Here is a 17,049-nt window from a genome sequence, read left to right on the forward strand (position 1 = left end):
GACCAGTTAGAAAAGTATTGATGAATGTAGCCTCATGTTTAGTGAGGTTTCTGGTTTTTAAACCTGATGAGTGGAGTGAATTTGTAAGTTCCTATGTTACTTTGTAAAAGGATAACACAAGCAAAACGTAGGCATTTTTTCATTTTTATGATTTCTTTTCTCCTTCTTTTCTCTTTTCTTTTTCTAAGAGGCATACCCATTTTTATTTTTCCGTTGACATAGCCATATGACAGCTTGATTTTTACAGGACGGACTGTAGTTTTGATAGATAATATTTAATTTTCCATAAAATGTGGTGAAAATGGTAAAACAAATCCAAATTAAGTGAAATGTTGAAAATAACACCAATTCTGCCAATGTTTTTTGGGTTTTGTTGTGCTCTAAAACTGACCTTGCACTTTGATGATTGATGGTAATATCATTATGTAATACGTTAATGTAAAGTATGTTTATTTTGATGTTAAAATCAGCTGTGACTCCTCCTTGAAGCCGAAGGACCCCCTACACATCAGAGTAAAGTCAGCCGAACAAGCTTGGTGGGATTGGATGACAGTCTAGGGTGTATAGAGGCCTCATGAGTCTCTTCCAACAGATGATGTTGAGGTAGCGGTGGATCTGGCTCTTCAGATTTCCAACAGCTGATCCTTTTGTTCTCCAGGAGGTAATCTGCCACCAGATGAGTCTGGCAGCTAATGTGCGTCGCTGTTGCGTCGGCGACGCAGCGGCGGCGCGCCCCTATGTTTAACATGGGGGACGCGTGCGTTTTTTTTGTTGCGTTTTCCGACGCGTGCGTCGTTTTCGACGCTAGCGTCGGATGCAAGAAAATGCAACAAGTTGCATTTTTCGTGCGTCCGATTTTCGTCAAAAAACGACGCACGCGTCGCAAAACGCAGCGTTTTTGCGTGCGTTTGCGCGCGTTTTTTTGTGCGTCGTGCGTTGCGTCGCCGACGCAGCGGCGCGCAACGCTAATGTGAACGTAGCCTTATAGAGAACACTGAAGCGCAGCCAGGCGTTACTGTGTATTAGTAAGTCAGTAGAGATAGGTGTCAATTAAATGATCGTTTGCCTGCATCTATCTGATGTGTATGGGGGCTTAGTTAGCATTTACTAGATTCTATATATGTCTGTAACCCGCACAATCTGTACTATTTTATGGATATTTCCCTACGACCCTCATTCTATTCCCTGATGCAATACATTACTTTAGCAATATTGTATACAAGGTAGATGAGAAAACCTGCCACAGTTTTTTTGCCTAGTTTAGAAATGCAGAAGTGCTCCTTGTAGCCTACAGCACATTGCTCGTCTCTGAAATGTATTGAAATATTTACAATTTTTCTGTAGATGATGGTTTAGCAAGTTCGTCTCAAGGTGGGAACCTTGGGGCTTGTATGTTCGGTGACACACACAGCCTAATGACGTTTACTGTAGCAGAACATAAATACCGTAGTAACTTTATGGCTTACAAGGGGAGAGGAAGATGTAACTATTAATAAATCGCAACCCTTACAGCAGATTGTGTATGTCATATTGCTATAGTCATCGGATTATCTGTGCCTCTTGCAGCCTGACTACCGCCTGCTCTTGTGGTTGCACCTCTTGTATGTGCACCCAGGATTCAGGTGAAGAGAAATAAACGGTAAAGAGATTGCACAGTAAGAATAATAAAAAAAATGGCGAATTATTGGATTTTTCTACTGACTTGTACACATTGAGACACATTCATGTGCCAACTATGCCTGCAATAAAAGTTCTTCACATCAACAAATCCATAAATATTATAGAACAGTTCTCCGTGCTGTTGTACCTACTAGTTGTACCTGTGGTCATTCTACTTTAAAATACCACAGTTTTGAGATTTTGAAGGTACAAACTCAAAAGCCAACGTCACCGTTCCTGGTTATTAAAGGTTAAGTGCATAGTATGAAAACTATTACTTGTTTATGTAGAAAATGTGGAAATTGTCATTGGTTCCTCAGCAATTTCTGTATCTCTTTGGTTTTCAGACTAGGAGCTCGCGTCACTCCCAAAGTTCCCAGCCAGGCCTTGCAGATCAAGCAGCCAAATTGTCTTTTGCTTCCGCTGAATCCCTGGAGACCATGTCTGAAGCAGAGTTGCCACTTGGTTTTAACAGGATGAACCGTTTTAGGCAAAGCCTGCCACTATCTCGATCCACCAGCCAAACCAAACTACGCTCACCAGGTCCGTAAATTATACCTGTGCTCCTTAAGGTGTTAATGACCTTCGGTGGAGGTTGTGTGCGAGGCTACCTCATTGTAGATTTAATGCAGTGAATATCACTCTGCTTCCAGGTGTCTTGTTCCTGCAGTATGGTGATGAGACAAGACGGGTGCACATTACTCATGAGATCACCAGCATGGACACATTACATGCTCTGATAGTGCACATGTTCCAGCAAAAGCTCACCATGGGAATGCTGAAATCACATAACACGGCTATACTAATCAAAGACGAGTCCCGAAACGTCTTCTATGAATTAGAAGATGTCAGGTATGGATCAGGTGTGGCTATAGACCAAGAAGTGACTATTTGGTAAGAGGTTGTCTAAGAATTGAATGATGCCACAGTGCGATGTCCAGTGGAAAGTGGGTGAATGCATGTTTATATCTTCCATAAGAGCTGAATATATCTTAAAGAGAAGCTTTTAGCCATTTCATGGTGTCTGAGCCTTGGACAACATGAAACAGATAGTCCAGTCCCTTATTAGATAAACCTATGTTTTACTCTAAATATCAAAAGACTGACTGTCACTTACAAACAGAAAGACAAAAGTGAACAGGTGTAAGCTAAGACAGTCACTCTGTATGCAACTAACAAACTCTGAAATTCTATAGTATGCAAACATTGAATATATGAATATATATGCTCCAGCAGTCATGTTGTTCCAATTTCTGATATTAAATGTTTGCATACTATAGTGTTTCAGAGCTCTGCTTTAATTTGTTACGTTTTCTAAATCACTACTGCATTTAGTATAAAATATAGATTAAAGGGTGCAGGGATTTCACTCACTCAGGTGCGACGGCTGACACTCAGGAGGCACGTTCCTTTAAAAGTTCACAGGGTTTATTGCTCCATAAACCACATAGCAAAATAACAGCAAACAAATAGCCTTTAGCTCAGGAAAAGAAAACAAAGTGTCCAGTCCATCAGGCTCAGTCCTGGAGCCTTAACACACTCAGGAGGGTTTCACCTCCACACATCTTCTGTGTTAAGCATTAGCCTGTCTTATATAGAGCTAACCACACCCAGTAACCCATCACATGATTAGCCATGTGGTCTGACATCACCACAGGTCCTGAAACACATATATATACATGGTTATGTGCAACAAAGAAATACTCCAGGATACATTACAGCAACAAGGCACTTATGTGACACATACCTCCCGTCGACTATACACCCTTTAGCCATGCTACAAGGGGTAATTAATATAGATTAGATTAAATGGGTATTTTCATCTCCTACATTTGTGACATATCTACTGGCTATACAATAAATGTATAGTAGATGCAGTTCCCAATAAATAAACTTGCCTCTATCTCAAGGACGGGGCCTTGATGCGTACCACTGTCAGTGCAAAGGTGGTCTATTTTCATATAGGGAGAAACGTGTCAATTGAGCCAGGTTGGGAGAAGCTGGAAGGAGCCACCAACAGGACTCTTTCCATATGTCTGGGCTCATTTTTCAAACTGTGTTTTCTTGGAAATTCTGCAATGTTCCAGAGTAAAAAGTAGCACTCAGTAATGAGGAAACGGTTCTGGATTTTTTGCCACCGGACTGTCATGTTCCCTTTCAAAGAGGTTATCACACAAGCAACACTTATCGTCTATCCATAGGATGGATGATATTAGTCTGATTGCTGGGGCTTCAGATGCTCAAACCCACCGATCCTGAGAACATGAGTACCCAAAGTATCCTGTGTGAATGAAGCATTAGTTAGGACGTGTGATCATTGCTCCTGGTCATAGGTGACATGTGCTGTTTATGGGACAACTCCTTGAAAAGTACATAGACATATCAACAAATCTGCAGCTCCTTGTGGATTTTCTGTAAATGTTATCTTTTGCATTGCAGCCCTTTTATTTCAGTGAGAAGAGAATCATATGTAATTTTCTCTGTGGTGACATTGAATACTTGTGGTTCCACCACAGTTTACAGTTGGGATTTAACCGACTGGATACCCTCATTTTTTGTTCTGGGAACCCAGATAAAGGATTACCAAAGCAAAAAAACCTTAATTAGAGGCATTATAATAATTTTTATTTTATAGCGCCAACATATTTCGCATCCCTATGCAATCAGAGAGTGTACAAACTATATCGGACATTGCATAGTAATATATTATTAAACAATTCAAACAAGATGAATGAGTGATAAGTCAAGTGGTAAAAAGTGTTGATTTTATACAAGTATCCAAAAAAATTTTATTTAAAAAAATATGGAAGTACACATAAAATGTTGCAGAGCAATTGTATTAGGTTGCGTAGAGTGTGAGTAAGATTAAGGAATGTTAGAGTCCTGCTTATAAACTTGTTTGAGGTCACATTTAAAACTGTGGATATTGGGAATTAATCTAGTAGCCTGAGATACCACGTTCAAGAGAACTGGTACAGAGGAAGTTAGTCCTAGGTCATTGGCAGTAATTGAGCAACCTTTGTAGTGACTGGCACAGAGTGGAGGCATCTGTGTAGAGGCTGGACTGAAATATAAGCCTAGCTGCTGCATTCAGTATGCAGAGGAGAGGAATACGTTTAGAGAATGGAAGACAGGTCAGTAATGTCTACTAGAATGCAACAAAAGTCCTGGCTGTTTTCACAGGAAGGCAAGAACAGATTTTGTAGATGTTTTTTCTGAAGTGCAGACGGCATGGATGTGCAACAGATTAAAAATAGATTATAATGGACAAATCTGAATCAAACTTAACCCCAAGGCAGCGGGCATGCTGCCTAAGAGTTAGCAAAGTTCCACATAAGGAAATAAAAATGTCAAGTTTAGATCGGGAAATAGATTGCAGAAATTTAAGAAGTTCAGTTTTTGACAGATTCAGTATAGGTATAGAGATAAATGTTATTAAGCCTCAGACATTTACCGTAAATTGGATCCTAATTGAGATGAACAGATCGTGGATTGAGGACTTTAACTCATGAATTTACAGACTATAGCTATATATATATATATATATATATATATATATATATATATATATATATATATATATATATATATAAAAGGCAAAAAAGGAACAGCACAGAAATACTTAGCTTCAGGTGCAGCGCCCCAAGATAATCAGTCCAGCGATCATCCACGTTAATAGATATCAAAAAATGAGGCAGCACTCCATAGTTTCATAAAAAAACGTGCAGGGTTTAATTTACCCACATGATGTGGCAACGTTTCAGCTCGCAATGAGCTTTTCTCAAGCCTATATATATATACAGTAGTAGTGGAGTTTCTTCTGGGTGATCAGTTTGATTTTATTAACTAACATCTTATTTGTTTTTTTATTCTTTTCTCAGAGACATTCAGGACAGAAGTATTATAAAGATATACCGGAAGGAGCCCATTTACTCCTCGTTTCCTGCTCCTCACATCACCAACGGGGACGTGAGAGTAAGCGGAAAAGACCGCTGGTCAGACTGCTGTCACCGGCTTTGGCTGGGTCTGGGCTGGGGGCTGGAAGTAGGTGGCAGCGATTGCTCCCAGCCCAGAAGCATGTGTGTCCTTGTGTGGAATGGGAGCCGTGCATGTGCATGACTGTTGTTTGTCTGTACAGCCAGATTGCTTCTCTATGTGGAATTAAAGATGGTGTGTATACTGTTAGGTGAGGTTTGTTGTTTAGCACTATACTATAAATGGCTGTTACTTGTTTCTGTATTACCAAATGTATTATGAAACTGTCATTAACAAGAGGGGTTTCCACAACATTTGAGAATATCCATAGGCAATGCCAGTAAGATCTGGTTGGAATAGGACCAGTAGCTGAAACCCTTTACCAATTGCTAAAGCAACAGGCCGACACCTCTCTGTTTATTTCTTTTGCTCATTTGGTCTATTTGACTGATCTGGTCTTGTGAATAAAGTCTTGCTAATCTAATCTAGAGCTTAAAGGGTATCGTGATCACAAAAGCATCATGGATTCTTTGTTTTAGTGACCAACACGGATCATAAATTTGCATTGTTTTGCGCTGGAGGTTTAATTACACGAGAAGCAATACCAGCAATCTGCTTGTTCCATACATTTTCCACCAGATTTACATTGGATCGGAAACATTCGTTATGTTACTATAGTCATGAACGCTCCTTGTCGGGCTTACCAGCTTTGTAATATGTGTGAGATCTATCCCTCCATCAAAGAAATCATTACCTATGTTCTAGCTCATGTTTATTCTAGTTGTTTTAGACATGGAATAAAAAGCAGTGACGGTGGGTAAGTTGTGTTAAGCTCAAGACTTGCGGTGTACTTGCATTAAGTAAGTCTGCCTTTTGCTATCCAGAGTAATTTCAGCATCCGGTATATGGCATTGTGTATACAGCGAGCAAGTAATAGGAGTCTCACTCTGCATACATTAGCAGTCACTTTCCTGAGATGTTTGTCTGTGCTAATGAGCCATCTTGGAGAGCGCTCCTGTCGCTCTCTTCCCCCATCTTCCTATTCCTATCGGTGGAGACTGAAGGTGGGATCTTGCATACAAATGTCTGCAGCTTCTTCACTTCACAGGGATTTCCCTTCTTCTGCTTAATGTGCATTTCATTACTGTCAGGGGTACAGGGGAGACAGATAGGTGACGGGTAATATGCTTCTGATTTTAATTAATTAATGTGTGGTGAGAATAACAGCAGCACGCTGTGTACAGAGTGATTTATGGAAATAGATTTAGACATGAATTGCAGAACGGGCCTTATTGAGGATTCTTCATCTTCCTAGCCTGGCCTGTAATAAAAGCTGCTGTGTATATTTTGCGCAGCCATATATAATTTTACCACTCCGGTATTTTTTTCCCTATCAGTTACCAGTAATGTTTTTGCACTATGTACATTAAAATACTACCAGTTGCTGTCTTCTGCTGTTTCCAGCATGGCTCCTGTCCTCTCCTGTGTGATGTGACCACACATCTGATTAGCCAGGCCACTAAGCATTTTTGTGTGGGCCAGAAGTCACTTTTTTAATGTAGCTATATGAGACTCAGACAAGGCTTTCATAGACTTACATAGAGAAAGGAAGTAATGGTCGGCAGTGTGGGCTGGCAAGAAAAAGAAGCAGTCACATGATGCGGAGAGGACAAGAGCAGTGTTGGAAACGGCAGAAGACGGTGACCGGTAAGTATTTTACTACATACACTGAACACTCAATAGTGATACCTAACATAGGGTAAAATAAAAATAACGTCGGATTACAACTTTAAAGTGAAAAGGAAAATGACAAGAGGAAGTATAACATTATTGTGCCCCCTAACCCAGTGACACCCCTTGAGAGTGCCACATTAACATTAACATTGGCTTAAAAAGTAATGATACTCACTGAGTGCCGCCTTCAAGATTAATAATGCTACTGTATTTGTGCCACTTTTTATTCACATGATCCTGTTTCCTCCTCCTCCTCTTTGCACACAGAGTGGGCCTGCATAGGCTGTACCATGCAGTGCTGTCATTGTGCCACCTCCACTGGGATGCTGATGTCTTGTAAGGTATTGGCTACGTCAGCCTGCGGCCTACAGCGTGAAGGTTGGGGGACGACGGAGCTTATAGCTCCCTGGTCTATCGTAGGATCCAACAGTTTCAGCATTATAACTTATATTGTTAACTATAGCATTCACAGTGGCGCTCACCCAGAGACCCATAGCAAGGAACTAGGGGTCTGGGCATATACATTGCTTTGGAGATTTAATCCTAGTGATGCCAGTGCAGTTCTGATTTTGTTTATTTTTCACCCCCAAGAATTTTGTGCCCAGATCAGCTGCCCTTGTCCTACCTTCACACACTCACACTTCACAGTTGGGTGTACAGATATATGATACTGTATGTCTTCATGCACAGTGACACTAGACAATACAGTGTGGTACAGTAATCTGAACCTGCAGATTCTGTGCCACCATATGTAGATTTGTAGATGGTAAAAGAGGTACATGGAGTTATTTTTCCTGTGTGTAAGCCGATATTGTATAACGTATGTGCTGCACTGCAGTTTCGTGTGTATGTGCATGTACGTCTGTCTCTGCTGGGCATCTGGTTTGGTTGGATATCTTCGGAACTATGTTTGGCATGTGTGCAGGGCTAGATCAAAGTGTATGGAAGCATTTGGGCAGATGTTTGGGGATACCTTTCCTAATATTATAAAGAAATTGAAATATAACACTAACTAAAGTATGCGGTCATAAAGTGCCATATAATAGCAAGATGCAATGCTGGTGTACAGTGTCCACATAGTAGTGCCATATAGTGAGCATATGATAGTGCTATCATTCAGTGCCCAAATATAGTGTCACAGTATAGTGCACACACAATATCACAGATGGCACCATGTGGTAAGATCATGTGGTACAATCCACCAGAAGTTCATAGAGGACACAAATAGAGCATGTTAGAGGATCCCCACAACATCATTGCTGTAATCTGACCCTGCATGTGTGCACATATATAGTGAAATTAATAGAAATGTGGCGACTTGTGGCTGTTGGATGAATGATGTGTTGTCTGTTTCATATGTCTTGCATATATGTATCATATCTATTCACTGACCAGCATGAGCATATTCGGTCACAATGTACATACCTGTGTCTAGAATAGAAAATATATTGTACTGGTAGATTTTCATCCTTCATGATTTGCATGATATTTAATTCTTGTATTTAAAATATTTTAGTTGTCATGACCATGTTCTGCAACTTTTCTTTTGCAGCGTGAAATGATGTATGGGTCCAGAGATTCTTCCCCTACTCGACGCCTCAATAGTATGTCTCCTGCTCCTCATATGGCCTCTGGGTCTCCTCCTCCAGTACTTCAGTCCTCCTCCCCAGCACGTTCCCGCATGTCTTACAGTGGTGGACGACCACCTTCCTATGCTGGAAGTCCCGTGCATCATGGGGACAGAATGTCTGGCCTTCCTCCAGCTCAAGGAGTCTCTCCTAGTCCTAGCGCTATCCTGGAGAGACGAGATGTGAAGCCTGATGAAGATCTGACCAACAAGAATGTTGTGCTGGTGAAGAATGAAGGACTCTATTCAGATCCGTATGCAATGGTTCATGAAGGAAGACTTAGCATTACATCCACTCAGTCCCTAGCTGGACTTGGGGACCCTTTCGCATACCCAGGAGGGTTATATAAGCGTGGATCAGTGCGTTCCCTGAGCACTTATTCTGCAGCTGCTCTACAGACAGATCTAGAAGATGGAATGTACAAACCTAATTCCCAGATATATGGAGACACCTATGGTCCTGGAATGGGTTTTCGTCTGCCACCGTCCTCCCCACAAAAGGTGTCAGATGGAAGGATGGTCGAAGTCAACCAGAGTCAGGGTCCCCACAGTCCTTATTCAGGGCCTTCCAGCCGCTCCTCCCCTGTTCGCCAGACATTTCGCAAGGATTCTTCTTCTTCTGTTTTTATGGACAGCCCTGTGGGTAAACAAAGGAATCCCAGCTCTTCCTCGGGCAACAATGAAATATTCCCTGGGCCAGGTGAACGTCCTTTGTCTGGTTTCAGCTCTCCAGTGCCGACCAAAGAAGTTGAGACAAGGTAAGACCAATGACCTGTTACTTTTTTGTATTGCACACAAATGTGGCGTGAATCAGTAGAATGATGGTATCAGTTGTGACTGATACTGGTGATCATACACACTAGGGTGCAAATAAATCTGGAGGATCAAGATAATCTGTACTCATTTTTGTACATGCACTGTGTGTTAGTAATAAATATCTGGTCACCAACCAGATTGTTTGCGTACATTGCCAACAATAATTAAATACCACAGCTGGATAATTACATATATATGCATGCATATGCACAAAATTCGCATTGGTTAATAAATCATAGCTCAGTATAGTCTTTTAAGCTGATATAGTTTTTAAAAAAAAAACAAAAAAACGTTTTGTTTTTTTAGAGAAACCTCCTTAAGGGACAATGCAGTAAGAACTTTGCAACAGTTTTTTTCACCTAAAATGGCTGCAGAGATCATATAGCGATATCCAGTTGATTGCATGTGGTTATTTAGTGGTAAAGTCACAGATACATGGTTAGGTATTCATGCACCAGTTACATACCACTGATCAATAAAGCCAAGATATTTGTGTGTCAAATACCTCCAAATACGAGTTGTGTTCTGTATTATTCAGTGTTGGCAATGTATGCAAACAATTTGGTTGGTGACCCAGGTGTCATTACGGAGGCCTTGGTTGGTAAAGACTTTCCAAAGTGACATGGCAATGTAGGGCACTAAACAGGAGAAAGATGTCTGCACCTGAGTCTGTATATACCAGAGGGCCAAATGTAGATGCTCAGGCTGCACCAATGTAAATGTTAGTGTCATGGAGATCATTTAGTTACTACACCAATAAAATCCTTAAAAGCATAATATAGCAATATTTATATGGCTTCTCTGCAATCGGCGTGATACGCAATAAGATGGATTCTCATAATTAACACATTTCAGGGTATTAATAAATCAACATGGCTTATGCCAAGATAGCCGTCCCATAATGAGATGTTCATTGCTGAAGTCTTCTAGTGCTGCTATCTTATTCATAACTGCATCATTTATTAATTAACCTGATTAATGTGTCTGCGCTGACGTTTCTTCATTATTACGATCTGAGTCTCTGTAGGAGAGTTATACATGCAAAGGATTATACATGATAGATAGAAGGCCCATTTTTTAACTTGAGCCGAATTCATGAATGACGTGCACCGCTTTGATAAACTTGGTGCTAAAAACGGCAACTAATGCCACAATACATAAAAGGAAAGTGACTTTAACCCCTTACCGGCATCGGACGTACTATACCGTCCGATGCCGGCTCCCCTGCTTTGATGCAGGGCTCCGCGGTGAGCCCGCATCAAAGCCGGGACATGTCAGCTGTTTTGAACAGCTGACATGTGCCCGCAATAGGTGTGGGCAGAATCGCGATCTGCCCGCACCTATTGACTAGTTAAATGCCGCTGTCAAACGCAGACAGCGGCATTTAACTACCGCTTCCGGCCGGGCGGCCGGAAATAACGTCATCGCCGACCCCCGTCACATGATCGGGGGTCGGCGATGCTTGTATATTGTAGCCATAGAGGTCCCAGAGACCTCTATGGTTACTGATGACCGGTGGCTGTGAGCGCCACCCTGTGGTCGGCGCTCACAGCACACCTCCATTTCTGCTACATAGCAGCGATCAGCAGATCGCTGCTATGTAGCAGAGCCGATCGTGCTGTGCCAGCTTCTAGCCTCCCATGGAGGCTATTGAAGCATGGCAAAAGTTAAGAAAAAAAGTTTTAAAAAAATGTGAAAAAAATAAAAAAAACATAAAAGTTTAAATCACCCCCCTTTCGCCCCAATCAAAATAAATCAATAAAAAAATATCAAATCTACGCATATTTGGTATCGCTGCGCTCAGAATCGCCCGATCTATCAATTAAAAAAAAGTATTAACCTGATCGCTAAACAGCGTAGCGGGAAAAAAATTCGAAACGCCAGAATTACGTTTTTTTGGTCGCCGCGACATTGCATTAAAATGCAATAACGGGCGATCAAAAGAACGTATCTGCACCAAAATGCTATCATTAAAAACGTCATCTCGGCACGCAAAAAATAAGCCCTCAACAGACCCCAGATCATGAAAAATGGAGACGCTACGAGTATCGGAAAATGGCGCAATTTTTTTTTTTTTTTTTTTAGCAAAGTTTGGAATTTTTTTTCACCACTTAGATAAAAAATAACCTAGTCATGTTAGGTGTCTATGAACTCGTACTGACCTGGAGAATCATAATGGCAGGTCAGTTTTAGCATTTAGTGAACCTAGCAAAAAAGCCAAACAAAAAACCAATGTGGGATTGCACTTTTTTTGCAATTTCACCGCACTTGGAATTTTTTTCCCGTTTTCTAGTACACAACATGCTGAAACCAATGATGTCGTTCAAAAGTACAACTCGTCCCACAAAAAATAAGCCCTCACATGGCCAAATTGACGGAAAAATAAAAAAGTTATGGCTCTGGGAAGGAGGGGAGCGAAAAACGAACATGGAAAAACGAAAAATCCCCCGGTCATGAAGGGGTTAAGGGTATGTTTCCACGGTCAGTACTTGGCAGCGCTTTGGACGCAGCACATGTCCGCTCCATCCAAAGTGCTGCCGGCTTTTGAATGCAGGTGATTCTGCATGTGTTCACTGAACAGTGCGGAATCACCATGCCCAATACATTGCACAGGTGCACGTATAAATTGACATGCTGCGGTCTGGAAAGACGCACCGCATGTCCGTCTCCGCAGGTGAGCAGCGGGGGCCGGTGCACGCGTAGTGGACTTGGGATTTCTTGAAATCCCATCCACTGTGCTGTAAGATCTGGCTGCTGCGGGTTAGACGCTGGGAATGTACGCAGCATTCAACCAGCAGCGTTTACTGACCGTGGGAACATACCCTCAAAAAAAACCCTGCAGATGATGAGTTGTTGTTATGGTGCGCACTTACCATTTGAATACAAGATTTGGTGTTGAATTAGAAGTCATGTCCACTGGATATAAAATGTAGCATTAATATTCCTAGTGCTGTGTTTTGCAGAGAACGGATGGAAGCCATGGAGAAACAGATTGCTAGCCTAACGGGACTGGTCCAGAGTGCTCTTATGCAAAGCTCCCACAGTGAAAATCCCAGGTATACAGAGGGAAGACATTGTCATGGGATGAACATTGCACTGTGGCCTGTGATGGTCATACATGTACTAGTCACTTATACTGTAAACCAAACAATAGGTCACCTTATATTAGAGCCTCAGTTGGCAACCAGGTAGATCTTTGTAAGGTCCGGATCCCTGATGCCTTAGTTTAATAATAACTATGGTGGTAATTACCATGCCATAGTCTCCTGGAGAACTCTGGCTTTGTTTCTGATGGCTATGTTCTGCATTAGACTTTACAAATATCTTTTTTTACAGATATCTGGCATTTAATTTTTGAAGTGTCCACCATATTATTAGCTAGAAGTTAACCTTTTGCCTCATTCTTCTTCCCACTGACAGATCTGCCATTGGTGTACAATTGCCATAAGAAAAAGTCTTTTTATTGGGGGTTGATAGTTAAATCCTCGTTGTTCACACACCCACACACCAAGTTTTGTGAGTGAATACAGAATTATTTGTCAGATCTCTGTAGACATAGAAGACCATCATTATGGAGCAGGGATTAATCGGCACCAGCTGGCAACATTATTTTTTACGCATTCATTTTTCTCTACATAAAACACACTAATCTGTTGTAAATTATCACTTTGGCTATTTACAGTGATTGTCATGAAGTTCTCAGATTATTGGTTGCATGAATGAAAACTCATTCTGTGTAAATGGGCCTTAAAGTGCACACAATATTTAAAATAAATTTCTAACAATTAGAGTCAGGAGCATTTTTATAATATGCTCCAAATGAACAATTTGGGCGCTTTTTTCTACTGTGAGTAAAAACATGTGCGGCTTTTGGGATTTTTTTTTGAAGGCTGGATGGTCGTGTCCATATTATTCTAATATTACCATTTTACAATTGCTGCTAATGTGTGCATATTAATATTGTAAGCTGCACACACCTCATTTATAATCTTAAAGGCATAAATTATCACCTGAGAACAGGAGAGGTAATAACGTATAGATCGGTTGGTGTCCAACCACTGGGATCCACACCATTTGGCAGAACAGGGCACTTTTATCCAAAAAGGGGTCATTTTATTAAGAAGAGAGCAGCTGCACACATGCCTGAAAGCTGCTCCATTCATTCCCTATGGGCTACTGAGGTCCATGGGTCCTTGCTCAGCTTTTTCTGGCAGCCCCATAGGAAATGAATGGACTGGCGGTCAAGCATACATACTGCATATTAACAGGGATAAAAGTCCCCCACTCTGCCAATTGGTCCCAATTGTTGGGCCTCTAGGGATCTATAAGTTATCACCTATCCTGTGGTTGAGTGATCGGTTGTCTTCACTATGAAAACCCTTTAATAATTTATTATAGCTTTCAAATGTGCCCGTAAAAAATGCATTCTGTACAGAGAACATTTTGTGTTGCCTTTTTCTGACCTTAGGGGGTTGGATCTGTATACAACCACTATCTGATCGCATATAGTCCAGATTTATAAGGCTACCTTTTTTTCCATACTGTATGTATGATCTAATTGGGATTGGATTTTTGTTTGCACACTCATAGACTTGAAGTATTCTCATTCAATATATGTTGCGATTGTTTTCACAAAGACATTTGGTCCACATGAGAAAACTGTTCTAAAAAGCTCTATTGAGTGACATTGGTCAATGTGCTTTCCAGTTCTCCCACTGGCAGCACACATCAGTGAACAAGGTCCTACAATGATTTTTTTTTTATGTTACAGATTTTACATGCGTTTTTATAACATTTTTTTTCAGCTGCATTTTTTGTCTCCTTTTGGTTTGTCATGTTTTGGATACTTTTTGTTACTTAACTTTAATAAAACTTTATTGATAAAGTCATGTGTGGGTTACATGTATTTTCATTAGAGTTGAGCGAATTTGTTCGAGTTCCCTCTTATTCGGCAATCTATAGCGCTTATCGAATAAGCTGCAGAGGGAACCTGGCTTCCTGGATAGCGCCGGCCAATCAGCTGATCGGCGCCGCAGCTGCCTATATACAGTAACAGCACATGAATGCAGAGCCCAACAAACAGACTCTCCATGCATGTGCTATGACTGTCACACAGCCGCAACACATGCAGCTGCAGCGCCGAATCGTATGCAATGCGATTTTAACATTAACTTTTACATAGAGTAATTCTCTATGTCATTTAAAGATAGTTTTCAAACTAACTATTTTTCATTATGAACAGTGGGTATTCATAACCCTTTAAATTTTTCACTCTTTGTTCCATTGCAGCCATTTGGTAAATTCAAAAAAGTTTATTTTTTTCTCATTAATGTGCACTCTGCACCCCATCTTGACTGAAAAAAACAGAAATGTAGTATTTTTTTCCAAATTTGTTAAAAAAGAAAAAGTAATATATCACATGGTCATAAGTATTCAGACCCTTTGCTCAGTATTGAGAAGTACACTTTTGAGCTAGTACAGCCATGTGTCTTCTTGGGAATGATGCAACAAGTTTTTCACACCTGGATTTGGGGATCTTCTGCCATTCTTCCTTGCAGATCCTCTCCAGTTCCGTCAGGTTGGATGGTGAACATTGGTGGACAGCCATTTTCAGGTCTCTCCAGAGATGCTCAATTGGGTTTAGGTCAGGGCACTGGCTGGGCCAGTCAAGAATAGTCATAGAGTTGTTTTGAAGCCACTCCTTTGTTATTTTAGCTGTGTGCTTAGGGTCATTGTCTTGTTGGAAGGTGAACCTTTGGCCAAGTCTGAGGTCCAGAGCACTCTGGAAGAGGTTTTCATCCAGGATATCTCTGTACTTGGCCTCATTCATGCTTCCTTAAATGACAACCAGTCGTCCTGTTCCTGCAGCTGTAAAACAACCCCATATCATGATGCTGCCACCACCATGTTTCACTGTTGGGAGTGTATTGGGCAGGTGATGAGCAGTGCCTGGTTTTCTCTAAACATACCGCTTAGAATTGTCACCAAAAAGATCTATCTTCATCTCATCAGACCAGAGAATCTTATTTCTCATAGTCTGGGGGTCCTTCATGTGTTTTTTAGCAAACTATGCAGGCTTTTATATGTCTTGCACTGAGGAGAGGCTTCCGTCAGGCCACTCTGCCATAAAGGTCCGACTGGTGGAGGGCTGCAATGATAGCTGACTGTGTGGCACTTTCTCCAATCTCCCTACTGCATCTCTGTAGCTCAGCCACAGTGATCTTGGGGTTCTTCTTTACCTCTCTCACCAAAGCTCTTCTCCAACGATTGCTCAGTTTGGCTGGACAGCAGGCCTAGGAAGACTTCTGGTGGTCTCAAACATCTTACATTTAAGGATTATGGAGGCCACTGTGCTCTTAGAAACTTTGAGTACTACAGAAATTCTGTTGTAACCTTTGCCAGATCTGTGCCTTGCCACAATTCTGTCTCTGAGCTCGCTAGCCAGTTCATTTGACCTAATGATTCTCATTTGGTCTGACATGCATTATGAGCTGTGAGGACTTGTATAGACAGGTGTGTGCCTGAGGATCACAAGGAAATGGACAGCACGTGACTTACCGTACTTTCCGGCTTGTAAGACGACTTTTTAACTCCTGAAAATCTTCTCAAAAGTCGGGGGTCGTCTTATATGCCGGGTACGGCATGTGCAAGGAACGTTCCCGGAGGGTTCCCAGGGTCTGGAGGAGAGGAGCGCAATGCATCCTTGGGAACGGAAGCTGCCGCATGCACCGCTGACGGCCGGGAGAACTCCGGGGGCCGTCGGAAGGTAAGTATATCCATATTTTTTATTTTTATTCTTTTTTTTTTTTTACACCAAGATGGATCCCAGGGCCTGAAGGAGAGCCTCCTCTCCTCCAGACCCTGGGAACCATCCGGGGCTGCTCCCTGCACACGCCGTATAAGACAACATCCGGTGTATAAGATGACCCCTGAAAAGTTGGGGGTCGTCTTATACGCCCAGCCGTTTTATGCGCCGAAAAATACGGTAAATATGAGTGTCTCAGCAAAGGGGCTGAATACTTGTAACAATGTGATATTTCTTTTTTATTAAATTTGGAAAAATTTCTACATTTCTTTTTTTTTCAGTCAAGATGGGGAGCAGAGTGTACATTAATGTGAAAAAAATGGACTTTGTTGAATTTACCAAATGGCTGCAGTGAAACAAAGAGTGAAAAATTTAGAGCGGTCTGAATACTTTCCATACCCACTGTACAGTATATAGATAAATAGATGGATAG

The 17,049-nt window shown here is 41.4% G+C and overlaps 1 protein-coding gene across 8 annotated transcripts in view; it reads left to right on the forward strand.

Moving 5' to 3' along the window:
• Window positions 1-17,049, forward strand: part of SRCIN1 (SRC kinase signaling inhibitor 1) — a 588,753-nt gene that overhangs the window by 492,706 nt on the left and 78,998 nt on the right. For all 8 annotated transcript variants that reach the window (XM_069751703.1, XM_069751702.1, XM_069751696.1 and 5 more), the window contains 5 exons: window positions 2,007-2,202; window positions 2,313-2,511; window positions 5,541-5,634; window positions 8,921-9,753; window positions 12,775-12,867. In XM_069751703.1, the coding sequence (XP_069607804.1) occupies window positions 2,007-2,202; window positions 2,313-2,511; window positions 5,541-5,634; window positions 8,921-9,753; window positions 12,775-12,867 (1,415 nt within the window). The remainder of the gene's footprint in view (window positions 1-2,006; window positions 2,203-2,312; window positions 2,512-5,540; window positions 5,635-8,920; window positions 9,754-12,774; window positions 12,868-17,049) is intronic.

Source organism: Ranitomeya imitator, chromosome 2 (genome assembly GCF_032444005.1).
Source record: "Ranitomeya imitator isolate aRanImi1 chromosome 2, aRanImi1.pri, whole genome shotgun sequence".
Lineage (NCBI taxonomy): Eukaryota > Metazoa > Chordata > Amphibia > Anura > Dendrobatidae > Ranitomeya > Ranitomeya imitator.